The sequence below is a fragment of the Zingiber officinale genome, chromosome 7B (genome assembly GCF_018446385.1).
Source record: "Zingiber officinale cultivar Zhangliang chromosome 7B, Zo_v1.1, whole genome shotgun sequence".
NCBI classification, from domain to species: Eukaryota; Viridiplantae; Streptophyta; class Magnoliopsida; order Zingiberales; family Zingiberaceae; genus Zingiber; species Zingiber officinale.
This window is the reverse complement of record NC_055999.1, coordinates 68,018,619-68,036,229: the sequence shown is the minus strand read 5'-3', so window position 1 is coordinate 68,036,229 and position 17,611 is coordinate 68,018,619. Positions and strand designations below refer to the sequence as shown.

At 37.7% G+C, this 17,611-nt stretch overlaps 4 protein-coding genes and 1 non-coding gene across 9 annotated transcripts; 2 read left to right on the top strand and 3 right to left on the bottom strand.

Annotated features, from left to right (window-relative positions):
* Positions 1 to 29: 29 nt before the first annotated feature.
* LOC122005937 lies at positions 30 to 6,925 on the bottom strand. 2 transcript variants are annotated; one of them, XM_042561190.1, is made up of 7 exons: positions 6,713 to 6,922; positions 5,504 to 5,542; positions 4,104 to 4,241; positions 3,041 to 3,180; positions 2,858 to 2,958; positions 1,310 to 1,425; positions 30 to 740 (listed from the first exon to the last, which is right to left on the bottom strand). In XM_042561190.1, the coding sequence occupies exons 1-7, from the start codon at positions 6,851 to 6,853 to the stop codon at positions 303 to 305; spliced, it is 1,113 nt and encodes a 370-aa protein (XP_042417124.1). In that variant the 5' UTR covers positions 6,854 to 6,922; the 3' UTR covers positions 30 to 302. The 2 variants fall into 2 exon arrangements, with proteins under 2 accessions (XP_042417124.1, XP_042417125.1); XM_042561191.1 differs by having other exon boundaries at positions 634 to 730; positions 6,713 to 6,925.
* A 537-nt stretch (positions 6,926 to 7,462) lies between these two features.
* Positions 7,463 to 7,533, top strand: TRNAG-GCC. The gene has a single exon. It is a non-coding gene; the product is annotated as a tRNA-Gly (tRNA).
* A 161-nt stretch (positions 7,534 to 7,694) lies between these two features.
* Positions 7,695 to 9,069, top strand: LOC122005933 (60S ribosomal protein L37-3-like). The gene is made up of 4 exons (XM_042561186.1): positions 7,695 to 7,852; positions 7,964 to 8,099; positions 8,709 to 8,810; positions 8,924 to 9,069. The coding sequence occupies exons 1-4, from the start codon at positions 7,850 to 7,852 to the stop codon at positions 8,968 to 8,970; spliced, it is 288 nt and encodes a 95-aa protein (XP_042417120.1). The 5' UTR covers positions 7,695 to 7,849; the 3' UTR covers positions 8,971 to 9,069.
* LOC122005932 (plasmodesmata-located protein 3-like) lies at positions 9,018 to 10,713 on the bottom strand. Of its 2 annotated transcripts, none has more exons than XM_042561185.1 (2): positions 9,668 to 10,713; positions 9,018 to 9,421 (listed from the first exon to the last, which is right to left on the bottom strand). In XM_042561185.1, exons 1-2 carry the CDS (start codon positions 10,563 to 10,565, stop codon positions 9,396 to 9,398), a joined length of 924 nt encoding a protein of 307 aa, XP_042417119.1. In that variant the 5' UTR covers positions 10,566 to 10,713; the 3' UTR covers positions 9,018 to 9,395. The 2 variants fall into 2 exon arrangements, with proteins under 2 accessions (XP_042417119.1, XP_042417118.1); XM_042561184.1 differs by having other exon boundaries at positions 9,018 to 9,416.
* Positions 10,714 to 10,750: 37 nt separating this feature from the next.
* Positions 10,751 to 16,396, bottom strand: LOC122005931 (nuclear transport factor 2-like). Of its 3 annotated transcripts, none has more exons than XM_042561182.1 (9): positions 16,064 to 16,396; positions 15,799 to 15,930; positions 13,369 to 13,675; positions 12,367 to 12,629; positions 12,113 to 12,293; positions 11,860 to 11,981; positions 11,713 to 11,778; positions 11,398 to 11,473; positions 10,751 to 11,145 (listed from the first exon to the last, which is right to left on the bottom strand). In XM_042561182.1, exons 1-9 carry the CDS (start codon positions 16,100 to 16,102, stop codon positions 10,979 to 10,981), a joined length of 1,353 nt encoding a protein of 450 aa, XP_042417116.1. In that variant the 5' UTR covers positions 16,103 to 16,396; the 3' UTR covers positions 10,751 to 10,978. The 3 variants fall into 3 exon arrangements, with proteins under 3 accessions (XP_042417116.1, XP_042417117.1, XP_042417115.1); XM_042561183.1 differs by having other exon boundaries at positions 12,367 to 12,623; positions 15,796 to 15,930; positions 16,064 to 16,394; XM_042561181.1 differs by having other exon boundaries at positions 15,796 to 15,930; positions 16,064 to 16,393.
* Between the last annotated feature and the right edge of the window lie 1,215 nt (positions 16,397 to 17,611).

The following is a 17,611-nucleotide window of genomic DNA, read 5'->3' as shown; positions in this document are numbered from 1 at the left end:
CATGTCAAGCCTCAAATTGGTTATTTAAATTGAACTAAACAAACCAAATAAATAGATAACACAAAATGAGTTGGGTGAGCTTCAACACACACGAGATCAATGTAATATTAAGAATCAACAAAAATGGAAGGAAAAAAAAACTAAAGAACAAACTGAACATGGAACTCCTCCACATTCTATATTGACAGAACATGACATTTTAAGTGGTCGATAGACATGGAACATGAGAGTTTATTACTAATTGTATGACTTTGTTTATGCTCGACTGATGTGCTTGCTTTTTTGCATCCGCAGAATGTATGTTATTGTTCAAAAGTATTGAATCCTTTTCTTACCCATTGTTGTTTGTTCGCTTGGTGTGGCCTTGGGTTGTATTTTCCACCCTTTCTTGCTATTGCAGTCTTCCATTTGCTCGTTGTAACCTTGTTTGCCGAGTTTCTTGATTCTTTCTCCTTGATTTCATGGTCATCATCTTTGCCTGGCTTGTTACTGGTCCCGGCGGAGGCAGTGGGTGGTATCGTAGGAGGTTCGGCACTGCTTGCTGCAGATGTGATAGGCACCATGGCAACTTCAGGGAGGTACATTCCAGGTAATATTGCAAGATCCTTCTTGGGTTGGATCAGGCCATTTTTGTCACTTTGCAACTTTAGAAGAGTCTCAAAGTGTCGTCTTCTGTTGTTCTCTGACTCGGAATGGAGCAACAATGAAGTATCTTCATCCACTTCTATTCCTGCAAAACCCTAACATCAGCAAAGGAAGTATCATGAGTTCTATCCAGAGGATTAGCTTTGGTGTCTAGAAACAATAAGCTTATTCAATCTAAAGCAAAAGAAGGATATGCAGCTTGTTTTCTACAAATGTTCAATGGTCGCCACCGTTAAATGGTGACGCTACTATGAATAAAATATAAGCTATGCCTATTTATACTGAGATTATTCAACTTTCACTTAGTTTGGAACCAACTCTTATGAATCTCAGCTAATTCAGCTTGCCTGGATTAGATGTTCTGTCACTTGATTCCAGTTAATGTGGAATTCAGGTATAGCTCAGTGTTTCGTCAAAGACAGGAAAAATTAGGGCAGTTGAATTCGAATAAACCGAATCAGCTGGATTACATGACCAGCTAGAAAACAATAGAGAGAAACTAGAAATGGATTTCAAGAAAATGGAGATGAATTTCAGCAAAATTAATGAGAGAGATGAATATACGTCAACTACCAACTTGTATGCTGTAACCAGATAGTGACAATGAAATATAATAATATCATACAAAAAGGAAAAGAATATAACATTATGGTGGGAAGCATACCGAGGACAATGAATCTGTTTCCGGATACTCATGGACATGCACAATATCTTTCTTATCAAAGATCTTCCGACAAACTGGGCAAGTTCCCTTTAGCTGATTCATTTCAACAGACACCCCTGAAGGAATGTTAATATATCATATGTCATTCCATATGTGGAGAGAAAACTAGAAGTGAGGGAAATGACCAGTAAAAAACTTGTAACTAAGACCACTTTATTAACCAGCGTTCTAAAGCGACAAAAGGCCCAAGACTAGTCCATGTTAGAAGCCTCTTGATTTAATGATGTCAATAAACTAAAAGCTTAAAATCTGTTCAACACCAATGGCCCAACACATTGTAGACAAGGGAGTTGACATATGAGTTGAAGATATCTAACACACTTCAGAATGTATAGTTCAAATCACAAGAGTTCGGCAAATAAAGTTAGGCCGAGTTGGCTCGTAATGTGGATTAGAAAGGGGCTAGAACCCAGAGAGAATTGTGAGCCAGTTCATCGACTCATCAAACATGTTTCACTTGAGCCGTGACAATTGCTAACTCAAATGTAACACATAAAAGCCTACACCTACATCTTAAATAATAATATCCTTTCTACTGATCAAACCTGCACAAAACTTGATTCCCTCTTCACATCCTCTCAACAATCACTTAGCACTTGCATTGGCTGAACATATTGTTGACGGTAAAATCCCCAAGAGAGTAACAAGGTTGGTCCTGCTATACAGTCTGCTTTAGAGCTACACATACTGCTTGTCCGCTTCTTGATAACTTCCACTTAGCAACCATTGAGATTGCTTCACAGTTAACAACTTCTACTTTATAACAGTTGCTTTCGGGATCAAAACACGATGCCAACTCAGCCAAACTAAAGTGTAAACATAACAGTCTACATAATCGTATGATGTATGAAACCATCAAATCCACTTTGTGGAAGGAGCTCTTACGTTGTAAGAATTGGTAATTACCCACAAGCACAGGTGCTCAAGACATCCAAATTAATAACCCACAAGACAGGAGATCTTAAGTATTATTTATCGATAAATAAGTGATGATGATATTATCCTTATCATATTTCTGATGTTCTAGTTCAAACGGGAACTACTATGCCATAGATGCTTAGATTTTTACTCCTTTTCATATAAGGATTGCCAAAATTCCAATGCAAAACATACTTACTGTTACGTAAAATCTAATCTTATGACACAAACATTCAAAAATAGAATTAAACATTCTAAGAATGTTTATTATGTTTCTTAGATATGAGCCAAATACTAACTAAATAATTCAACAAAACCTAGTAGACAATACAAAATGTATAAATGTCTAACAAATTATTAAGTTTTCATCTTCAATTGATTATCTCAAGTGACTAAGTTTCTGAATTCATTGCAAACTATAACTAAACTAAAGGAAAATATGAGATAATTTACTCGGCTAGAATATTCCTCAAGGACCTCAAGAATGGAAGTATTGAAATATTGAACATCTTTTAACAGCTAAACATCTTCATTGATCCTCTATGCTATTGTTCTACAACAGATGCTCACCAAAAGTATCTCTTTTTCTTTGAGGATTAGAAGATGAAATTTCTGCAATTGCTTCTGAGTCTTCCGTCTGTAACCATTTCCACCACCCGATAATACATTCACTATGTAGCAAAAGTCATAGAACATTTAGTTGATACGAAAAAATTTGGTAGATAAATGGCATGAATAGAAGAGGATAGTTACTTATGGAAGCAGTGATAGCAGGACATCAACTTCATAAATGGCATAGTAGAATCTGACTGATCTTCAGCAACCAAAGGATACAAGCACAATGGGCAGTTTCCTTCAGGATGATTCATGTTAGAAAGAAGATCAACTGCTTCCTAGAAATAAGAAATCAATCAGCTCAAAAATATATGCTAATGTGTGATAGTATAAACATATATTGCAAGGAAATATTTGGAATTTAAACCGAAATTTTCTTCATATTAACATAACTATGGATAACACTTTAACAGTTGAAAGTCGAACAAAAGAAATGTGCAACCACCTTATACAGCTATACAGACTAGTTTCACAATAAGAATCATTTGGTTTAAAACAATTGGAACTGTGACCAAGTGTTATTTTCTCAAATTCCAACACAATAAACAACACTTACAGATGCAATTTTTTTAATGCCTGTATGTGTGATTGCTATTACTAATCAATTAGGTATCATTTGGATGATTGTTATTACTACATCAACTTGATTTTTTTTTATGATGCTATAATTATGCATTTTTAACCTAAGCACAATACAACTTACTAATATCACCTTGACCGAAGAATATTTTAAAGACACTATTTTCAAATCATTTTAAATTTATGCTTTTTACCCTAGTATCGTTTGCCTGATGCAAGAGACCTTGCCACATTAACAGTTATTTGTTGCATTTCTAGATTTTTTTTTTAAGGTCTGAGCTTGGCTGCAAATTGACTTGATGAATTAATTGCAAGTTGCTACAGCTTGTCTTGCAACGAGTCCACTTGGAACAATAAATACCCTCCAGGGAATTTAAATATATATATATGACTACATGCACAAATTTGCATCAATGCTCAAGTAATGAGGAATTATCACTTACCATAAACTCCTAGTCACACAGGGTAGATTTTATAAGTCAAATTCTGCCGATGATTTTATGAGTAACTAAGACCTTGATGTATAATAAAATTAAGAACAAGAATGAATATTTACAAACAGAAAAGATTTTAGATATTTTAAAATACAAGATACATTCCAAGCAAGTTACAACTCATTTACCTCACAAAGTGCTACAAGCATTGAACAAGAACGGAGTTCTATTGCTTTATTCTGCACGCCAGTGATTAAATATGCTTGTCGACTTTCATCAAGTCCCTTCTCATCTATAATGTATATGTGGGGTGGCACACTTGGATACTGCATCAAAATAAAAAAAAAAATTAAAAAAAAAAGTGATTACAGGATTTTAAAAACAACGAGATGAATCAATACACACCTATGATCTGTATTGACAAACAAATATGGTAGAGATATACTAGTCTCTCTCAAAACCACTATTAAAATAATAAAAGAAATAAATTGTGTAACAAACCTTGCGAATCATGTGTTGGGGTTGCAAGGTTGCAAACATAGTCCCATATTGGAAACACATGAGAAAGATCATGGGTTTATAAGAGAAAAGATATCTCCATTGGAATGAGGCCTTTTGGGTAGAGCCCAAGAGCAAAACCATGAGGGCTTAGGCCCAAAGTGGACAATATCATGTCATTGTGGAGATATCTAAATTCTTTTCGATCCTACAATTGGTATCAGAGCCCGGACTGCCAGAAGGTTTAACCGCCGACTGTGCACAAGAGCTATGGTCTGATTGAGCCATGTGGGTACAATATTGACCTCGAACAAAGAAAGTGGGGGCTCCTATGTTCGGATCAAGAGGACCAGACACCAGGCAGGAAGTCCTAGTTGCGACTAGGCAAGGAAGTCCTAGTAGGTCGGGTGGACCGAGGGGCAGGAAGACCTGGTGGGTCAAGGATCGAACGTGGGAAGCCTATGGTCCTTTGTTTGAGGGGGGGATTGTTGGGGTTGCAAGGTTGCAAACATAGTCCCATATTGGAAACACATGGGAAAGATCATAGGTTTATAAGAGAAAAAATATCTCCATTGGAATGAGGCCTTTTGGGTAGAGCCCAAGAGCAAAACCATGAGGGCTTAGGCCCAAAGTGGACAATATCATGTCATTGTGGAGATATCTAAATTCTTTTCGATCCTACATCATGTGCTTATATCATGGAATACTTGGTCAAATCAATAAACATCAATACATATTTATAGGATAGGAGTGGCTACTGATCTAAACCATTTTCTAAACAGGAATTATGTAGAGTTCATCATCCTACAGTTCATGAGATTTCTACAGTGGAAAAAACTTTAGATTAGACACTTGAGTGCTTGAATACTTGAATGCACCCTCAAGAAGAAACCTTCTATTGCAAACTTCTGAGGTTCAATACACTATGGATCACCCGATTTCAGTAATGAAAAATTTACTGTTACTAATCAAGAGATAGAAGTATCAAAAGACAAAAATTGAATTCTCTAGTTGAGACATCTCAAAGTTCACATGAAGTAAAGAGAAACTTTGTAAAAATTGTAACATAAATGCTCTTAGTTTCATGTACCTGAGTAGTTGATTTTATTCCAAGGATAACTTCCACAAACTGCAGAGTGAAAGTGAGGCATTAGTAATAGTGAATCATAACGTTTACAAGAAATTTTTCCAACAATTTGAAAACCAACAGTGAAAAAAAAGGTTATGATACTGAAGCTCGTGCAGACAGTAACAAGCAGAATTCAAAGAATATGTGAATGAACAATTCAGTCATAAAAAACAATCTGCCACTCAAATAATCAACAAGACACAATTTCTATCTAATATTAATAGAAAATACAGATGCATAAAAAGAATTCAGTAAGACAAAGATGCATGCATGAAAATGTGAGCAAATAACAACATTCAATAGCTTCACCAAAGATATGCTCCATGATGTGAAAGCTTATTATAAGCCTACACATGCAAACCCTTCACTTTGCAATTTGAGAAAGCAAATAATGATTTTAGGGAATCAAATGATTGAGCTTTCGTGTAATAACTTCATAATCCCAATAAGAGGATGATTATACGAGTAACCATTTGTGCATAATTTCAGGAAGCAACTTGCACATAGTATAAAGCAATCTAAGTAGTGAATCAAGTCCTATATGATTAATGTTTGTAGGCAACTACGAGCATACACACTACAAGATAATCCTAGTCTGTTCAGGAACTTGAGTAATCAAGAACATTTTGTGCAGCTACAACTTATCTTGGGTATGAAGGTTTTTTTATAACTTAATGTGCCATCAAATATTTAGCTTTACAAACAGCCAGAAGATGGAACAGTAGTCCAAATATCACACCTCCCAAAAACTATTTATAAAAGCACTTCACCAAATTCCAGTCTGGAAGCATTTACTAGCATAATAAACGTGAATCCGTGTGTGAACAGCCAGTAACACAGATTGAACTTTATAAGTCAAAGTTGATACTTGTTGTCTCCATGTGAAAAAACTTAGACAGGGAAGCTAAATCTATGATACTCTTGTCCCCATTGGGTTGAGATTCTGTAACAATTCAGGCAATTGAAACAAACACTAAATGATCTAATGAAGAACTTCAAACCATTATAATCATTCTAGTTGATTTTGAACCTGCGATGTGTAGCTTTCTCCCCCGTGCTCCTCAATTACAATCCCACCCAACCAAAAATCCTACCAGTCAGTAATTGGGACACAGAGAGGAAGAACCCGTACTGACGATCGATCAGAAAAGGGAAAAGGTGGGTGGTCACCTGCTGAGAGGAATCGTCAGCAGTCCGTGGCCGGATGTGGACGGCGAGATGGGGCGGAAACTCGCGGATCACGCGGCAATCACCGCCGTAAACGGCCAAGACGGCCTCCACCTCGAGACGGACGTCGTCCTCCTCCGCCATCGAGCCTCCGCGCGAGGAGGGGCGAAGAGAGAGAGAGAACGGGGGCGGGGCTTCGGTGGCCTTTATCAAGGGCAACGGGCTTGCGATGGCGGCGCCAGGGGCCACGGCATTAGTCCAAATTGGAAGGCAGATTTTTTTTTAATTATTTTTTTTTAAAAAATTGTTAAAGATAATATTATGATTTATTTAATTCTAGAAAATTGATAAGAGTATTTTTCAATTTAAAAGAAATTTTAATATATTCCATTTTATATATTAATTTAGAACAATTTTAAACAACAATAATATTAATATATTGTTTATTTGTTTTACAATATTTTTTTTACTGAATTGATTTGGCCATATATATTTATTTATTAAAATTAAAAATGCATAGCTAATTTGTTAAAGCATTAAAAAAAATCACAATTGGATTTGAATATCTATGATATTAGATAGGTTTAACTTAAATTTAAGATGCTATAATCTGTTCGACATAATATTATTAGAGTTTTATATATATATATATATATTATATTTAATAATTAATTCTAAAAAATTAATTTCTTAGTGTTTTAAAAAGAGATAATTAAAGTAATAAAATAATATTATTGTTTTTTAAAATCATCAGGACCAGTGGTCTAGTGGTAGAATAGTACCCTGCCACGGTACAGACCCGGGTTCGATTCCCGGCTGGTGCAATAATTTTTTTCAAAAAATAATAAAATAAATAAGACCTACTATGTCGTGGCAGAGAGTGGTCTGACCAATGACCATGAGCTTGTGGGCCTCTTACGAGCTTTCTAATTTTTTTTTTTTTTTCATATATTAAGCCACGGACCAAATTAATTGGGCTGATCCCACAATTTGGTCCCTTTCCGCTTTTGGAGGCGTCGGCCCAGATTACGTACTATAAAAGGAGGATCCCAGTATTAGGGTTTCCTTTCGTCTCCCTCCCTAAGCTGCCGCCGACGCACCCGCAAAGAGAAGGGAGGCTGTGTAGGGCGCATTAGGGCGATGGTAATAATCCTTTAATCCCTTTGCAACTCTCGCCGTGGTTCTGTTCCAGTTTCGCATGTCTAATTCTCGCGTTCGGGCTTCTTCTTCTTCTACTACTACTTGTTCCGGCAGGGGAAGGGCACGGGGAGCTTCGGAAAGAGGAGGAACAAGACCCACACGCTGTGCGTGCGATGCGGGCGGAGGAGCTTCCACCTCCAGAAGAGCCGGTGCGGTTCCTGCGGCTACCCTGCTGCTCGGATCCGCAAGTGTAAGTTACATCTGAATCTGATTCCGTCATTTTTGTTTTCCTTTCTTTGAGGTATTTCGAGGAAATGGAAATGGACTAGTTTGATTAAGAGAAAGTGACGGAGAGTGAGCTAGATTGGTTGAGTTCTCTGAAGTCAACCTAATTTGACAAAATTTAAACTAGCTTCATCATTTTCCACCTTATATGGTACTAGATTTCAATCAATTTCAACTATTTCAATACTGGTTTCCATTCGACAACTGTTACTTAACAATTAATAAGAACTTTGGGAGTCCGGTAAAATGTAAGATAAAGACTCAAAAAGAGCATGCATAAATCACACCGCTACTATTTGGTAAACACTGCCACTGCAACAACTTGGTATTCACCATTCTTTTGTTGAACATGTACTGGTAGGGTGGTTGGTTTGGTATTTTACTCTTATTGACTTTGCTACTGATCTAAAACATTAGATGTTCTTCCCTCTCCGCTGCATTTATTAATTTTGGCATGTCAAATAGTCTGGATTTTCAAAAAAAAAATAATTCTGTAACATGAAGTTTTTTCCTCCTGATTTCGCTTATTTTTATAGCTTGCACTATTACTCTTACAAGTTTGTTCTTGCAACAGATAATTGGAGTGTGAAGGCGATTAGAAGGAAGACAACTGGTACTGGAAGGATGAGATATCTCCGTCATGTGCCACGAAGGTTCAAGAATAATTTCAGAGAAGGTATTCAATTTTTCTTCTTCCACATTGAAATATCCTAAACTTGTATAAGAGGGTTGACAAATAGTCAGACAGATTCCACATGGAAAATATTGATGTTAGTACTCTCCTTTCAGGCACTGAAGCAGCACCAAGAAAGAAGGCAGCAACTGCAGCAGTTTAAACATAATTGTTACTTTTTAGCTTCTGGAGTCTTATGGGTTTTTTCTTAAAACTTAATTATTGAACAGCAATGACTTCTTGGATGCCTTTTGCTTTGGTCTCTATTTGTTTCCGTTGTTTGGATCAGTGTTCGAAATTTTTGAATGTAATGAACTCATTCCTATCATTAAAGAGAGTGGACTAAATAATGAAATCAATACTATATGATACAGATCATATATCAACAAAATTTATACCATTTACATATGTTCCTCTCCGTAATATAAGACGTTAAAACCGAAAGATGAGCGTGGCAGTACAAAAGTGTTGTAGAACTTTATGTTTCTGTTTCTTACCATTCGTTATCCTTCTTTTTCATGACACTTCTAACGAACAAGAAGCAGATGATCAAGAAGCCCGCCCCTGCCGTAGCTCCCACGACGATGGCTACTGTCTTCCCTGTTTGACCTGAACTTCGATATCAATTCAAGCTCATCAGCTTTCTCTTGAAAAAAAAAACGACAAAAGAATAACGATTTTCCCCCCCTAAAATCTTAGCTACAGAAGAAGAGACGAAAGACAATTTTGGTGGCAAAAGACTACCTTCGCATCAGAACAAAAATAATCGATCTCGCCATTGTACGTATGTGCCAAGTATGCAATATGCGATGGAAGCGACTAGGGTAGGTTTCGACATGCTAATGATAGTGAGTAGTTACCTCCAACGCTGCTCTCGCCACCGCCGTCGCCGTTGGTGGCGACGCCATTGGCGTAGTACCTGTAGCTGATGTAGCACTTGTTGAGGTAGACCTGGCCGGAGGCGGCTCCGCCGCACTCCGCCTTCGACTTCTGGCTCGCCTGCATCACGCAGTCGCTGCAGTCACTGGCGGAGAGGTCGCCCTCGCACTGCGCCAGCGCATACACAGATCCGTAGCTGGTGGCGTAGAACCCTCCTCCGCCCGTGACGCCGCTCTGGAGCTGGGCGAAGGCCGTGTCTCGCCTGCCCTCGAAGTCGTCGCCGCTGCTCCCGGATCCGCACTCTTTATACAGCAACTCGGTACCGGGGACCTGGGGGAATCCCGAGACCTGGTAAAGGGTGTAGCAGCCAGTGAGCTGAACCCGGACCGCGGCGGAGTCGGAGCTGCAGAGAGACGACCACATGGGGAGGATGCGGGCGACGCAAGCGGAGCAATCGGAGGCGGAGAGGTCGCCGCGACACTGGAACAGGCCGAGGAAAGACGGCTCGCTGTCGACGGAGGAGGCAGTGGCCTGGTAGAACTTGGATGAGTCTGCCTGGGAAGTCAGATTGGAGGAGAGAGCGGTGAGCGCCGCGGAGCCGCCGCCGACGGTCTGATTGGAGCAGCCCTTGTAGACGAGTCTGAAGAGGTCGGCGGAGGCGACGGAAGGAAGCGGGAGGAAGGCGACGGTGAGAAGCCCGGCGACGGATAGCGTAAAGAGCGGGAATGATCCGGAAGAGTCTGGAGGCGGAACAGGAGGAGGACGTTGGAGAAGAAAGCGGGCCATCGGCTCTTCTTCCTCTTGCCCTGCAGCCCTCTCTGTAGCTTTAGCTTTAGCTTTCGCTTTCACTCTCAGTCTCACCCTCACTTTCACTTTCATTGCCTTTGTTTGCAATCAGTGGAATGAGGATTAGCGCGATGTTGCCCATCTCTTGCAGATTAAGGAACTAATGAACAGAACTAAATAAGCTTTGAGAAAGTTATCTCCACGAGTAATTTTGTTCCTATCATCAGAATAGGAATTTTGTTCCTATCATCAGAAAAGTTATCTTGACTACTGGAGCATTGAAAAACAAAATCATCCTAAGCAATTGAGGAGCAAACATAAAATGATTCTTCTACATGCAATGTCATTCCACAAAATAGAAATTATAAATTACACTCCAGAAAAGCAGCATACAAATATACTTGGAATTGCTGAAAAGAAAACATACACCTGGAGACAGCAGTATTTCCCATGTAATGGGAAGCTAACGAAGCTTATCGTTGTTCCGTCTTTGGGAGCTGGAGCGCCTAGTAACCTCTGTCTTGAACTCGTTGAGGATAACCATTTCCTCTGGACCGACTCGTATAGTCCCTTTCGCTATCTTGAGGCCTGCTGCCCCGGCTGAAAATCCGACCGCCACCACGCCCTCTTGAGGCCTCAGAGGGGTATCCTCTGCCTCTGCCTCTCTCTCTCTCTGAAGGAAAAGAACATTAATAAGTGACTTGGGTTCTGAAACTGAGTCATGCTCTTAATGAATCACGAGGAAAACATTGAATTTGTAAACATGACATAACATTTGCAATGAATCAATATCATCGAATACGTCAGAATTATTCAGCTACTTGAAATTCTTGTCGTTTAGAAAATAGGTATCTCAGACACATTAGTGGGAAAATGTCAATCAAAAAATTACGGAAAAGGAAGGGGAAAAAAAACAGTGACTTACTTCCACGTGAAATACCACTATTAGGTCTTCTTCCCTCAACATGAATCAACCTCCCATTTATCTGCACTGGAGATGCCTACAAATGAGAAGCCAAATGAGCAATAATTTTGGAGACGGATCTTAAACACTAATAGCTGAAAACTAAGTTGAACCTAACTGCCCGAAATAAAAAAAGCACAATATTTTGTTCAACCGCAATATTCTATTCCAGACAAAAAGCACGCTTCAATGAACTCATGAACACTATTTGTTCAGTCCATATTTTGATCCTGGTTTGATAGTAAATTAAACTTAGACTAGAGGAAGATGGCAAACCTTAAGTGCATTCTGTACACCGATGACATCTTCATATTCAATGAAAGCATAGAAAACATCAGATTCCTGAAAATTTTCATGTATATTAAGTCAGAAACCTAGATATATAGAAGTCGAATTAACGCAACAAGCTCCAGCACAATCAACCTTGCGGCTTCTAATAGAAACACCATCTGGTCTTAATTTACCAAAGTGCTTGAAGACTTGCTGAAGGTCTGAAATTGAAATAGATGAAGGAAGATTGCCAACATAGACAGATTTTATATCGCCTGAGATGGAAACAAGAACGTAGCCCAATATCAGGTAATCATCGCATAGCAGTTGCAATTGTCATTTGCAGAGTAAAAAATGGGAGGATGCAATTGTCAAAAAGAAATACAAAAGAAATGAGAGGAGAAACCTTCATCTTCAACTAGTAAAACCTCCTCAATTGACTCAGAGCCAGACTTCTCAGAAATGATAGCCGGCTGTGGTTGCTGGGGAATTGGTTGTGTGGAATGAGCCCGTTCTGAAGTAATTTGAGAGCCCTTGGCAACCGCCAGTTGATGCGTGGGTAAACCAGATTGGCCTTTAGCAAGAAGCTGGAACACAAATAACATCAGCCACCTATGGAATTCCATGCGAGAAGATATAAAAAATAATATTTCAGCATACAATGGAGGCATATGTGTGCTTAGTAGGCTCTCCAGCAGGCTCTTCAGGAGCAGTGGGAGGCGACGGCTCTCTCATTGTCTCCAAGGCAACTGGGTATGAAGCACTATCTTGAGGAGGCTCATCTAATCTTTCGTCAGAAACTGAAAGTTGCTGTGGTGCTTCAACAGTGTTATATTTCTCAGCAGTGACATTTTCTTCCACATGAATTGGAGGTGCCATATCCTGAGCCTGAACTTCTCCCGGAGTGTAGTCACGAACTGACACTAAGAAAGAAATTGTTAAATGGATAGGCATAGAGGTAATCTTCTTGTGACCCCAAAAAATAGCATAAGATAGAAGTGCTTTCCACGTGAAAATAAAGATGCAGAAAGTATAGGAGGCCTCACTCATTGGTTCATTTGTCTATTGGAATTCAATTTAAAATTTTAGCCTATTCCCACAACATTATGATTTTTTGTTTTAAACCGAGAAGGTGAGAACCATATTAAGAAGGCAAATAAATAATAATAGAGTTTGAGTTTAGCGAGAGTTCTTATAACTCCCTAAAATAATATCAACAATAAAGCTGTAAACTATACTACCTCTATCAAAGTGCAGATGCACCCTCTCAACCTCTCATACAAGCACCTAATAGCTACGCTGCCCTATAGTTTCTAACTAGGCTTTCCAAGATCTCCCTCTGCCTATGCGACTGAAGTCATCAAATTAATACAAGCAGAAAATCTCAGATCCAATTTGTTAACAACTTCATGCTCCCTAAGGTTTTTTTTCCTTCTATTTTAACCTAAACAGGAATTAAGACATAACTGTTGCATACAATTACAATGAAAAGGTGCCCATATACAGAAAGCTCCAAGGGTAAAAAGACTTTTATTTCTTTTCAGAAATTCCACAATATTTTTAATGAAGTAAGCTATTCTTTTCCATAACATGTCATCACAGAGAAACTCGCAGAGAAAAAAATGACTTATGCTAAAAATATTTTTCCAAACTGAAATCTACCTGTTTCTGATGCAGGACTGGACTCCTTCATATCAGTCTCAAATTCACCTTGAGGCATGAGGGCTGCTGGGTGCTGATGAATATGTTCCTCTTCAAGGAAGTGAAAAATGTCATTGAGAACAAAATATCCTTCCTCTTGGGGAGCAAGAAAAAAGGTTTGAACAAATTTCCTCCTAGAGCTATAGTCTTCCAGTTCCACATAACCAGAAACCATCACCAAAACTCCACCATTCCATGACTCCAAGGAGTGGGCTGACTTAATCTCTATCCCCTTAAAATTCAGGCACATGACAAGATGATGAATTTGCTGCAAAAAAGTTAGTGTAATGCTGTTAGCAACATAATTTTAGTACCTTGCTGATCTATAAGTCTTGAGGGAAAAAAAGAATGAAGATAGATATACTTAAAACTCAACAAACAAATAATGATTATTTTAGAAATATTATTTTTGTAAAACAAATATTACTTTCAAAACAATAGTTTACAATTTATATCAAGAGATCACCATGAAAGAAGATGAAGTAGGAGGCCATTTGAACATCCAAACTATAATCCACATAGAAAACACAGGAAAAGACAACAGCATAAAAGACTATCCAAATTCCAGAACATTAAATAGACTGAAATATATGGATCAAGATCTTTTCTATTTTTTTTAAAAAATAAATCACAGTAAGCTTTAAATCAAAAGCAATTTTCTAGGTATGGTGGAAGAAGGAAGAAGCATAAAGGTTTATGAAGCTGGAGTTTCTATGTCAAAAGGTTAAACATTCATTTTGCTTCTATAACTTGAATAAACAAATGAGCCAAACTTAAATATCAAGGATCATTAATAACAAATGTATTTGTTAAACAGGTAAAGGAATAAAATGTACTACCCTACTAGAAATAAGATGTTCTCTCTAAGAAAGTCCTTTGGGATATGAAAATTTTGCGACAATTAGCTTAATCATTAATCTTAACCTTAATTTTATCCTTGAATTCATTCATAAAAAAAAATTATCTAGGTGGCCGGTGGAAAATTTCCGTAGGGCCGGGCTGGCCACCCCTAGGATTAGTTGAGCTAAAGGCTTGGATACCTGGTGCCAACTAAAAATAATAATAATAATAATAATAATAATAATAATAATAATAACAATAAAAGATAAAAAAGGAAAAAAAAGTTCTTTTAGAATTTGCATTGATGCATGTACTTCTAATATTTTGGAATTGGGATGCAATAGTCGATTTGAAGCTCTTATCTCATTATATCAGGCCTAATAGAAACAGATGTTCACAAAAATTCTACTTTTCTCACTACTCATAATTTGGGCCGGTATTCACACAGATTACTGTTTGGTTAAATAAAGTAGGGCTTCATGTCTCTCTGTGAGAATATCAATGGAATAGAGTAATATAAATTAGTGAAAACTCTCAAGACAAAAGATCTACATGATATAAATTTAGTTAAGCTTCTTAAGTAATCAAGTTGATTTCTAAAACAATAAAGAGTTCAAAAATCAATGTAGGATTCCAGCCAATTTCCTTCTTATCCTATTTTTCCCTATAAATTTTGGTTACTATATAGATAGTGTTCTGCATATCATTCTGGTTGCATTATCATCTTATATCTTAACATTCTAGAAGTGAAAATACAACAATGTCCAAGGTACTGCCGGCTTTGTTTATGAATAAAGTCTCAGAGGTTAATGATTATATGTCAGTAACTACAACTCTCAATACTAAAGATTGTTGGAATAATTCATTTGAGAAATTTAACTATTTAACACAATATGAAAGTGAATCACATAGATGTATATCTATATGTAAAGAATGCAACTTTTGTTTAAAAAGAAAACTTTATCCAGAAGAATACTTCATTCAAAAGAAATAAAGAATACAAAATACTGAAATAAATAGAAGATGATGCATAATTGTATGCCTGAGCCTCACTTTGCACAACATAAAGAGAATTGCAATCACCATTTTGATTAGTATGGAGAAGCATGGACAAAGAAATAGGCCGTTTGGGTACATCAGAAACATTAGCATACACAAATCTGGTTGTCTGTTTTGATAAGGTTACCACACTTTGTTATCTTGAACATAAAGAAGAACAGAAAATACTTGAGGTTATGTCTATATATGTCATGATACTTTGCACAAAATCAGTATTTAGTTGTAGAAAGATAATGCACTTGTTTTAAATAGGAAAATTGCACATTGCTGGAAGTTTTTTTTTGCATTCCAAGGTACCGAGTCATTAACAATACATACACTTGCAACATTGCATACTGTCACAGATCACTAAAAATAATCCCGTGATAATACGCTCACATTTTTTTTTAACAATGGTAGATTAATATTTGATATGGCATGTACGAGATAAAATATAGAACGATATTTATCCAAAAAAAAAGGAAAATGACTTAGATTCGCTAACAGTACCACCATCCCGGTTGCTGATTCTGTTGCAGTCCCATCAAATCGCACCATGGAGCTCAATTCCGTGTAGAACTGGTGCACTAGCTCTGGCTGTTGTTGAAGAATCGGGTAGTAATTCTTCAAAAAAAAAGCGCCAACCTGCATCAATGAAAGAAGGTAGAGAAAAATGAAAAGGGAAAAATATCAAGCGGAGACTCAAAGAAGCAGGGGAGAAACACTTCATAGCCCCTTTTATACCCCCAAACGCACTCGATGCGCTCGATTCATTTACCTGGACCGCATCGACGTGAGCCGGATACACAGAAGCCATCGCTTCGAATGCAACGAGATCGATCCGCCACCCTTGACGAAAGAACGAGGCGACCGATCCGAGAAACCACTACTGGACTCAGCAGCACCGAATCCTGAGAGCAAAAAGACAGAATGACGGCGATTGCTTTCGGCTTCGATCCCTCCTCTCTCGAATTCCTCCGATCCCGCTTCTTCGTCCTCGATGGCGATTTCCTCCTCGTCGATTGCTTTCAGCCTTTCCTCCGATCTATCTCCAATTCGCCGCAAGTGTGCAGAGAGCGAGAGCGAGAGCGAGAGAGAGATCTGGAGGCGCAACGCGAGTTTAAAAGAAGGGGATTCGTGACACGTTTAGAGGGAGCCAGTTCGTGATAGGGCGACGCCAGCCGTTGGATCATGTTGGCCTTTTAATCCCACGTGCGACTCATGTGATCTTCCTTTTAAAGCCACGCGGCCGAAAAGGTGACGAGGCCCGGCCCAAAATCGAGATTTTTCATTTTAGTCAATAAATAATGGGAAATTTGATGGTCAGCTTAAAATATTGGCCATTTTATCAAAAGACGCCCGTGGATATTTGACATTTATCAGAATGCGCCCTGATAGTTTTCTTTAATTACAAGACACTCATGTACTGCTGTGTGATATACACAAAGAATGGCACATGCTCTAACTAAATAATAACATTTTATTGGACTAAATTATGAAACTTGTTGAACTAAATAGTGTTGTGTATGGATGCAAACCAAAATACAAATACAATATAGACGAGTGGTTGGTTAGAGTTTTTACTAAGGATAACTAAAAGTTTTTTGATTCGCATTAGAATATCAAAAGTAATATTTTAAATCATGTTGATTCCATATAGTGTCCAGAGATAAACAATCAAGTTCGACGATTAGAAGAAACGATGTTGATTCTATATAATGTCAAGAGATAGATAATAACATTTGACGATTGGAAAGAAACGATGTGGTTATAAATTCCTATTAATAAAAAAGTTATCTCAAAACAATTAAATAGACTTTAAAGACTCCTAAATATATAAAAAAAAACCTAAAAAATCCGACTCGGTAAAATTAAAAAAAGATTAAATTATTCTTTCATTCCCCGTATCATTGATGGAGAAAATTTATATTGATTATATCTTTCTTGGGGAAAGAAATTCAATGTTACATATTAAATATATCGACAATACAAATATGACTAAATTACTTTAGACATATACATTGAAATTTATCTTCTCAACCATCTAGACAGGACCACTATTTTTAACTTACATTTTGGTGTACTGCTCGATACTTAATCTCCTGGAAAATCCATCCTCTCTCATGCATTTTTGCACAATCCCAGTTGATGCAATCCTTTCCTCCATCATCTCAGCTTCCAAGCTTGGCAATATTTTATCAAGTACTCTATCTGATATAATCAAGCGAACAATATTGAATAAACCACTATTACCTTATTTCCCATAAGATAAGGGTTGAAGCATGCACATCTTGAATAATTTTTCATCTTTCTTTGCAATAGGCAA